The sequence below is a fragment of the Antechinus flavipes genome, chromosome 1 (assembly GCF_016432865.1).
Source record: "Antechinus flavipes isolate AdamAnt ecotype Samford, QLD, Australia chromosome 1, AdamAnt_v2, whole genome shotgun sequence".
In the NCBI taxonomy this organism is placed as follows: domain Eukaryota; kingdom Metazoa; phylum Chordata; class Mammalia; order Dasyuromorphia; family Dasyuridae; genus Antechinus; species Antechinus flavipes.
The window spans coordinates 333,952,841-333,962,907 of record NC_067398.1 but is presented as its reverse complement, the minus strand read 5'-3'; the positions used below and the strand labels follow the sequence as shown (position 1 = coordinate 333,962,907).

At 36.7% G+C, this 10,067-nt stretch overlaps 1 protein-coding gene across 1 annotated transcript; it reads left to right on the top strand.

Moving 5' to 3' along the window:
- The first annotated feature begins 1,182 nt into the window (after positions 1–1,182).
- On the top strand, positions 1,183–5,066 carry LOC127545647 (E3 ubiquitin-protein ligase TRIM39-like). Its single transcript, XM_051973068.1, has 2 exons — positions 1,183–1,483; positions 4,465–5,066. The coding sequence occupies exons 1-2, from the start codon at positions 1,183–1,185 to the stop codon at positions 5,064–5,066; spliced, it is 903 nt and encodes a 300-aa protein (XP_051829028.1).
- Positions 5,067–10,067: the final 5,001 nt, after the last annotated feature.

Genomic DNA, 10,067 nt, shown 5'->3' with positions numbered 1-10,067 from the left:
TTTGTAAACTTTAATGTGCTATAGGAAAGTGTTATTATTGACATATCATTTTTGTCAGGCAAGGATTTAGGCATTCTGAAGAGATGTTCTATGATATCGTGGGGTTGTTGTGTTTCATTCAAGTCTGACTCTTCATGAGCCTTTTTTGGGGTTTTCTTGACAAAGATACTGAAAAGGTTTGCCATTACCTTTTTTCAGCTCATTTTTGCATTTTCTTTTACAATAAGACTAATGGAAATATGTTTTACATGATTGTACATATATTATATATCATATATCAAATATATATTTAATATATAACATTCTTTTATACATATTATATTAGATATATAATATATCAAATTATTACTGAGTTTTGGAAGGGGGAAATTGGGAATGCAAAAAAAATTTTTAATTGAAGGTCAAAATTTGTCTTTACATGTGATTAAAAATATGGGGGAAAATAAAGTATCTGAGACCAGATTTGAATAACTAAAAAATAAAATAATTAAAATAATAATATATTAATAAATAATGACAAAGTCATAAAATAAAAAAGATTACCTAGGTGCAGTACCTTACCCATTGCACTATTTAGTTGTTTATGTATTCCTTGGGGATATCTAGTGATATCTAGTGACTGAAAGAGACTTTGAGGTAGAGCAATAGAATTGAGTAGTAGCTGCTTCATTATGTGTTATTTTACTATTATTGTATATTTTAAACCAATTCTGTGCCAAAAATGAATGTTATGTATCCATTTTTTTAAAAGTATGCAAAATTCATTAAAATATCATCTAATTTTATCTTCACAACAGCCTGGAGAAATAGGCATACAGCAGTAATAGCACCCCCCACACACACACTCCGCTTTTTTTTTAAACAGATGAAGGAATTTTACTCTTAGAGAGATTATGACTTTTCCAGACACATAGCTAATAAGTATCTGAAGCAGAATTTGATCCAGATCTTTTTGTCTATATGTCTAATACTCTATTAAATAAATCATTTTGTCTGGTTCGGCTGCTGCCTATGATACAAATTCAAGGATAACTTCCTTCCTTGAATTTTCAATTGCTCTGAGAAAACTCTTGAGTTTGTTGCTCTCCCTTGTATCAATGGAATGAGTTTGTCTTGCTCAGTAAAGACAACTTATTGTTGTGAAATAACCGACTGTTCTCTTCTCTTTCTTTTTCAAGAATCATGGCCTCATGTCTTATTTCAAGTATTTCAGAAGAGCTCAAGTGCTCTATCTGCCTAGAGTTGCTCACAAATTCCATGTCAATAGCCTGTGGTCACAATTTCTGCGAAGACTGTATCCTCAAGCACATGCAATCGTCTGGTAGCTATAGCTTTCCATGTCCTGTGTGCCGGACAGTTTCTGACTTGAAGAATCTCTGGCCTAATCAACAACTGTGCAAAGTAGTACAGTCCTTCAAATTGGTTCACCCCGCTTTGAGAAGAAGCCTGAATCAGAGAAAAGTGATGAAGACAAAATTCCATGGTAAGTGTATTGATTTGATAACTTGGTGAATGAGTGGGTTTTCTGTCTGGTTATTTGGAAATATAATCCATTAATTGCCCCTTTCTGTTGGAATCTTTACAAACTGCTAACTCATTAGAGTTGATAGATTATTGATCTAATCTTACAAGAAGATGTTTTGGGCCAGAACCTGAAACAAGGTACTAAGTAGAACCAATTGAAACAATGCTTGTGTTCACACCTTTACTCATTGGAGTTCACAAGTATGGGAGATTCACAAAGTAAACTTTGTAACTTTGTGAATTCACACCTTCCTTAGGTGTGCCTCCAGAAGGAAGCGTCAACCTTTGGGAAATCAAATATAAACAGGCTCTTAGCTTCGGATTAGTTAGTTACTTCGAGGGAGTTCAGCTGAATTTAGATTGAGAGTGAATTCAGCCAGAAGCCCTCTCTCAGAGGCAAGAAAGATTCATTACAACTTCCACCTTGGTACTGGCTGGAGGCTAAAGGACAAACCTTTGGATTTGGAGACATTCGGAGGGAGCTCTTGGAACCAAGCAGAAAGATAGGCCACTAAGAAAAAGTAACTGGGCTATTTTTGAAGGAGAAAATAAACGTTTGTATTTTATCACCTGGCTGAGTTTTGAGGTGATTATTACTTTCAACTACATTTATTACTTTCAACTACAACTAAGGCTGCCTCCAGAAAACCTCCCCAAGAAACCAACTCGCTCCCAGAGAGAACTATTATATTTTAAAGAAGAAAAACACCACACTTTTCCCTCAGGCAGCCCAAGCTATTCCAATGAAATGGAATTTTCAGATACTGCCTCAATCCCTATCAGCATTTTTTTTTCTGCTTCTGTATTGAGACTCCTTTTATGCAGGAGACAGGATCTTCTTTTTGAAGTTCTGAGCTTCCTTATGTAAGTCAAGCAGAAAACCATTTGTTAAAAAAAAACAACCTTTTATGGAACTGATTGTATGAAGTATTGGTGATATAAAGGCAGCAACAACAACAGTACTTAGTCTCATGGAACTCCCCATCTTTTGGGTGAAACAATGCAGATAACTGTAAGGAAGGATAGAAGAGGCCCTGGGAAAGATGGAGAGAGTGGTTAGGCAGGTAGGAAGGGAATGAAAATGTTACAAAAACCTGGAGATTAAAGAATATCTAGAAAAGGAGGGTAGATACCAATGTCTAAGAAAGTCAGGGAAGATGAAAATGGGGGAGGGAGAATCTTTTAATTTGGCAATTAAAAAATCATTGGTAACTTTGGAGAACTCAGTTCCTGTTGAATAATGAAGTCAGAAACTATACTGCAAAGAACTGCAAAGAGAATGAAAGGAAAGGAAGTGAAGGTACTGATTGTAGTTAGACTTCAAAAGAAGTTTAGCTATCAAAGGAAAAAGAAATATAGAATGCAAACTAGCAAGAATGGAAGACCAAGGGATTTTGTGGATGAGGAGGCCAAGGTTGTAGGAATCAAGAAATCAGTCCATAGACTGAGAGAAACTGAAGATTACCATGAGAGTGAGAATGACAGAGGGGAGAAATCTGCTGGAGAAAATAGAATGGAATGGGATCTTTTTTCTTATAAAATAATGGTGTTTTGTTTATACTGAAAGATCAGAGTTCCTTGGTGAGGAGGAGAACACTCAGGTGGAGCTTATCATAAGGAAGAGTATTGGGACAAAGGGAAACTAAGGCACAAAATTCTGACCATGATAAATTTATTAGTATGATTTACAAATACCATTAAGTTGGATCCAACACTCTTTAGTACTTAAGGAGGAATCTGACATAACAACTCTTTCATATTATTTACCCAGTGACTATAGAGCTGTATTTAACTTCTGATTGACTGGTGCTGCTTTTGTCAGATGGACCCCCAACATCCTTTCAAAAGTCCTGTGGTAGACAAACATCTTACCACCAGATTGAGTCCTTTCCCCTCTGGGTCAGCAAAGGCTCACAGGTTAGAATTTCTATGGCTGGATTTTAGTTCATAAGAAGAGGAAAATTAAACTCTTCCAGATTTGACTAATAGAACCTATACAATCAAGTTTGAATTTGATTCAGAAATGTTGATTCTGATTAGAAACAATTTTCAATCTATAATTAATCATGAAATATCCATTTTCAAATTTCATAAGAGGCAACCAAAGTTAAAGGCTAAGAGGAGCTTTGATCACATAATGAGGGAACCAACTAATACATAGTAAATTGAAAATAATACAAAATAGAGTGGAATATCTATTTTCAATTCCACAAAAGTGAAGGTAAGACTAAATATAGTATGATTAAAGGTATCTTGGTTGGAACAGGCCAGTGGATCTTTAGTGCCTTGGAGTGTCTAAGAACAAAAGCATCTGGGCAAAAGGCCAGAAGTTTTCAGATTGCTCAGTGACTTGTGATAAGTAGCCTGAAATTTAGAGATGTAAATTTGATTTCTTTATCACTCTCTCCAGTGAGGTGAGGGGTGAGTGGGCTATCTCTTTTAGTGTTGTCCCAGACTCTTTCCCCCACTCCCTTCCAATTCTTTGGTTTTTGGAATCCAGACATGCTACCAAAAGTGCAAACAGTGGCTGTTTGGATTCTGAGAACATTTACTGACTGTAGTGAAACACATGAAATTTCAATTTCAAGACATTATGGTGTCTAATTTCAGTGAAACATCTTTAGCCAATAGAAAGAACCCTTCATGGAGATGAAGCCTGATTGCCCTGAAACATTAGATAAACTCCAAATTCCATGGAATTTAATTAAGTTCTTGTGGTAGAATATGGACCTACCTTCATCTACTTGGTGGACTTCTGCAACTTTTCGGGGACACTTGGGGCTTGTAGTGACTCTCCTAAATATTGCTGTGAATGGATAATGAGCCCCTGAGTCCCTAAAGCCATCTGAGATGTTGGATTTCTTCTATTAATTGCTTTCTTAATATCCATTACTTTTATGTAATAATTCTTTAAAACTGTTGATATTTCTGTTTCTTTAGAGGAAATCACTCTGGATCCTAAAACTGCCCATCCTGGAATCATCTTATCAGCAGATAGGAAAACAATGAGAATAAACGATGCATGGAAGAAGTTGTATTGTGATGTGGAACAATCTGATCAATGTAGTCCTGTTCTAGCAACTCAGAGCTTCAAGTCTGGGAGACATTATTGGGAGGTGACAGTGGGAAACAGTTCTGCTTGGGATGTTGGTCTTTGTGAGAACTCTGTAAAAAGAAAGGGAATAATTCCACCATGTTGTTCTACTGGATACTGGCTTTTGAGTTTGAGACAAAGTTATTATCTAATCTGTACCATACCTAGGATCAAAATTCCCTTAAAAGGGAAACTCTACAAAGTAGGGATCTTTCTGGATTATGAGATGGGAGATGTAGTGTTTTATGATGTAGACAGGAGATGTCATATCTATACATTCACCAGCTCCTTTTTAGAGCCTCTCATCCCTATATTTTCTATCGGCTTTGACTCCAAGAATGAAAATATTTTGTCGCTAGACCCAGTATCAGATGAGGCTGAAGAAACCCTAGAGGATGATTATGACATTTGCCTGGAAACTTTCTTCAGAGAGGAACCCAGCCTGTGACCACTATACATGACTTTTCCCCTTCTATATTGTGATGAACTTCATTTTGGGAGTAGGGAGTTTTGTTATTTTGTAATATTCCTGCAATGAACTGCATAGAAGAGGGAGATCAGTATAAGATAGATTGAAGGTCAATACTAGAGAGACAGAATTTGCTCCCTAAAGTATGTGAGTTTAGAAAATTCAAGAATGAGGAAGTTTATTTCCAAAAGAGAGATGGAAAGAACCATGACCCACTAAAGAATCAAAAGTAAACATAACAAAATTATAAAATCAAGCAAGACTCAAATGAAAACATACGAGAAGACAACTTAGTGGCAGTGGGAGATCCACAGATGTTTTATGCTGCACTTGTTTTGGGGCTTCTCAATCTATTGATCAATTATGCTGATTTCCCCTCTCTAATTTAGATTTATAGAGAGATTTGGCTCTCTAAAAGCCAAATAAACCATTATTTGTTTTATGGAATGACTCTGGAGGAGAGTTGGGAGGTGGGATACCATACATGGAAGACTATGGTCATGTAAGAAAAGAAAGAATCAATAAAAATTATTATTGTTTAAAAGGAAAGAGTTTCTTAAATTAATGTAGAGAAAAATAAGCAGAATCAGAAAGCTAGGGGCCAATCTGTGAACTTCAGATACTGAAGGTGATATGAAGACCGGACTTACTTTTTCCCAGACACATTTAGAGATATTCCCATTTAAGTCCTGCATAGGCTGCAGACCAGAGGACAAAACAACCGTGGAGGATGCCAGCATGGACCCCGCTACTTCTGGCATGCTAAGCCAGCGCTCCACCATTTAAGCTAATCCCCCGAGGTCAAAAAGTTCTTGCTCCTTGTTCTTCTTTTTGGTTAAGTGGTGTTGGAGTCCATGGTGAAATTGAAATTCGAAGGAAAATGCAATAAGAAAGAAAAACTAAGCATCGTTAAGTAGTAGAGCTGGAGGGAGGGAATGAAACAAAACTACCGAAACAAAGGGAAAGTAGGTATATCCACAGGCCGAATGGTAAAATACTAACTGAGCTCATCGGAAAAGAAGGATGCCTACAGGATTTCTACCCTGCCACTTGCACCCTGGAAAAATCTCCCATCCGCAATCAGTTTTGGGGAAAGTTCCCTCCAAAGATACTTCTCTCAACCTGCATCATTGTGGGCTGTCCGTTCTCCAAGCTGAAGCTTCCCCTTGTAAAACTTAGCCATTTTTAGTTAACAGTCTTCTTCAGGGTCTAGGACTCCACTTTGTGGACAGGATCATTGGGCAAAAGGATTTCACTGGAGAAATAGGTTTCTTTGTAAGCCAAACGTGTACAGACAAATGCAGCAAGTATCCATGTACTCCTGATATAAAACTACTCGAAATCTGTGATATAATTGTTTTTCATGAATAAAACAAGCACAACACCTATGTATGTGTGAGACAAGAGCTAACTAGGACATTGAAATAAAGATCGAATTTCTCTTCCTGGACATTAAGTTAAGGTACCAGGGAGATTTAATCCACATCATCCCTTTGTTTCTTTTTCCTTCTGGCCTCTGGGACCAGAGATATCTAGGTGGAGAATGGGTACAATGGTCGACCTAAAGTCAGAAACAGCTGTTCAATGTTTTTTTTTCCCCCTCAGTAAAGACAACCCTTCCTGCCCCCCTTGGGGTTTTCTTCACCTGAGGTCAAATTTGATCTCAGATCTTGGTAAATCACTTTTGATTTCAGGTTCTTGGATGCTAAAATGGGGTAAATAATAGCACCAACCTTGAGGACTGAGAAACAAATGAGATTATTTTTGTAAAGTGCTTAGCGCTGTTCAGGCCTATCATATAGAAGGTCCTTGAGAAAGGCTTATTCTTTTCCTTCTCCTTCCCTGCCCTCCTTCCCCTTGTATTCCTGGGTGAGAATTCATTTTGGGAGGCATAATTTGTCATCAGTCTCCAATTAATAGCATCCATGCCCCCAAAATTAAAAACTTTCAATTTTCTATTTTCAGTCCTCCATCATTCTTCAGTTATAATTACAGACCAGAGAATGGGGGGAAAGCATCCATTTTTTGGACTTTTGTTACCATGTTTAGTGGAAGAGTGGAAAATGCAAAGAATGCTGGCAAAATGCCATCTTAATTTAAATTATTAGCAAAAATTATAACCAGCACAGGATCAAGTTCAGATCCCTGCACCTCACCACTAAAGAACTCCCTCATAACTGGTGTTGACTTACATTGATACCCTTTATGTATGGTCCTTCAACCAATTTTAAATCAACCCAACTGTGCTACTACCTACATCAATACATGTTGTTTTGTGTATAAAGAATGTATAAAATGTATAAAAAATAAAATGAGAATTCTTTGGGTTATATGGGACAAAGACGACCTGCTCAAATAAATTAAGGAGATTTCTCAAGGTAAAAGCAGAAAGGAATTTTAATATAATCTTAGGAGAAAAGGCATCTCTCACCCCACAAGCAGTTAGGCAAGGAGAGGAGAGTTCCAGTTAAAAGACAAGAATTTTAAGGGACCTGGAATAAAACTCTAAAGATTAGATCTTGCCCTGATTAGTGAAGACAAATTACCTCACATTCTTAGTCATAAATGAAAAAAAGTTCTAACCCAATCACATCTTTGGGTTACTATATTATCTTATATGTGAGTTTTAATGCTAAGGTGGCCCCAATTTAGTCTCACAAAGAAAAGGTCCCACTCCTTGTAAACCAAATGATTTCTCGAGAAAGAAATCTAGCCCTGGGACATAGCTAACCTTCCCACTCAATTTTTACAATACTGTCTCCATCTTGTGAGACAGCTTTATCAGTTCACTTCATTCAATTCCCCTCTTCTCTTTCATCAATTGAAAGCTTCTCACACCAAAGTTTATATATTTCTTCAACTTCCTGATTGACTTCATTTTTGGGATCTGACTTATTCTCCCAGGCTCAAGTTCCCATCCTCAGCTCTTGAGCACCATCAATTGTGCTAATCCCACGTCTGCACCTTCTATGGTAATGATTTTGCACGGAGTTTTCTGAACCTCATTGGTAATAAGTTGAATCTTACAGAGGGGACATAACTCCATTGAGGGCTATCAGGAGGAACCATAAAACCTGTCTCCAACAGGCTCCTCCAAACCAAGACCTCAAGAGGTGTTAAAAGGTGAGGTCCAAGTTTGAATTAGAACATTTGCTAATTTTCTGATGTCTTTGGTTATATCTTTTACCAAGGCAGTAGTCAATATTTTCTCCTGGAAACATACTCTTTTTTTCTTATGGGGATATTAAGTATGAAATTGCCAGACAGTTTCCTTCCTTCCTTGCCCTTCATTCTAATCATATTGGATAAATCAGATTGGGAATAGGAGGATCCCACCAAGTGCTATGACCTTATTGATTGGAGTTTTCCTCTTGGGTCAGGTAGAAATGCCACATATCAGCCCAACCAGTTATGTCCCCTATAATTGGAGTAGGTAACCTTTCATAAATACAGATGTCTACCACAAGATTCAGCAACAACTGAGAAGTTAAAATAAATAGACAATATATGTAGCTAACAACATAGATGATTAGGCCACTACTTGCCTACTTTAGGATATAATTGTAGGGCAAGAACTCTGAAAAGGTATACTTAAATCTAGTACAGCAGAGTATTTATAGCGAAGTACCTACTCAATGTGAGATAATGATTCTCTAAGCACATACTTAATGTAATATAATGATGTAATCAATCTAGTTGGCATATACTTAGGGTAATATGGTGATGCAATGTTCTATAGTTGTGCATGTTTGGTGTGGGTGCTCATGCTCAGTATGAAGTAGTGATGTAATCCTACTGGAATACTTAAAGGGAGTTTCAGACTCAAAACTCTCTCTCAGATACAGCTCTCAGCCACAGACACAAGAGGAAATGCCAGACTCCATCTCTGACCAGCCACATGGCCCACCTGCCTCCTTCACTCTTCCACTAAGACCAAGGATTCGGTCTGATCCTGAAGTCCTCCAGAGAGTTAGTCTGGACTTTACCTATAAAGACCACAATTTTTTTTTTGAATTGTATTCATGGTTTCTGCTGATCATTTGCTCTGATTATAAAAATTTGTCATAAGAGAGCAAAAGCAAGGATATGATAGCATCAAAACAGTTCCTTCAGGCTTTGACCTGAGAGCACATACATAATACAAGATAAAGCATCCTTAATTCAGTTTTACTTCAGGTAGCTATCCCAGTTTTCAATTAATCATGTAGTAACAATTCCACCTTAAGCCAGACTTGGAAGTAATCAGGTGGGTTTTTATTCAAAAGAAGACCATTGGGAAACTGAGTCAGAAGGATTCCACTTATTTGAGGCCAAGTTCATCCTCCTAATTCTTGCCCAGATACTAACTTCCATCTGTAACAATTCAAGATCACATTCTTCTGAATAGCTTGTGACATATTCCTTTCAGATGGTAGATCACTAGCTTGATGATCTATTGGACAACCATACCTGAATTTAAAATTCCAAATAATGTCAGCTACAATTCCAAGAGATTTTATCTCCAATAGCAAATCTCATTAATCAAAACTTCAGATGAATCTAGCTCTCATGAATCACATATCTTAAATAGGTAGTGACTATGACCTTACATTGATAACAGAAGGAGATTCATCTTAGAAGGTTCACAGCTTATCTTTCATATCTAAGTAGATGTTTTGAATTCAACATTACACAAATCATTTTGCTTTTAAAATGCTCAATACATAGAAAAATTCTAAATTGCATATTATTCATAACAGAAACATGTTCAAAGAGACAAAGGCAAAAACTATTATATATTGAAAAGAGTCCCTTTAAATAATGGGTATAACTTTAAGATGATTCAATACAACCAATTGAAACTCATATAGAATATACAATATCCAAATTTCACATAAAAGAATCTTATTAGAATTAACATTAATGATTTCTTCATTCTAAAAAATGTTAATTCAACTTCCTTCAGTTGAGGAGTCCCTTTAAACTTTTTAAAAAATATAA

Excerpts from the sequence above, each read along its gene's own strand:
- LOC127545647 (XM_051973068.1), top strand. The coding sequence starts at position 1,183 with ATGGCCTCATGTCTTATTTCAAGTATTTCAGAAGAGCTCAAGTGCTCT. Across the intron at positions 1,484-4,464 it reads GATGAAGACAAAATTCCATG|AGGAAATCACTCTGGATCCT; the intron begins GTAAGTGTATTG and ends CTGTTTCTTTAG.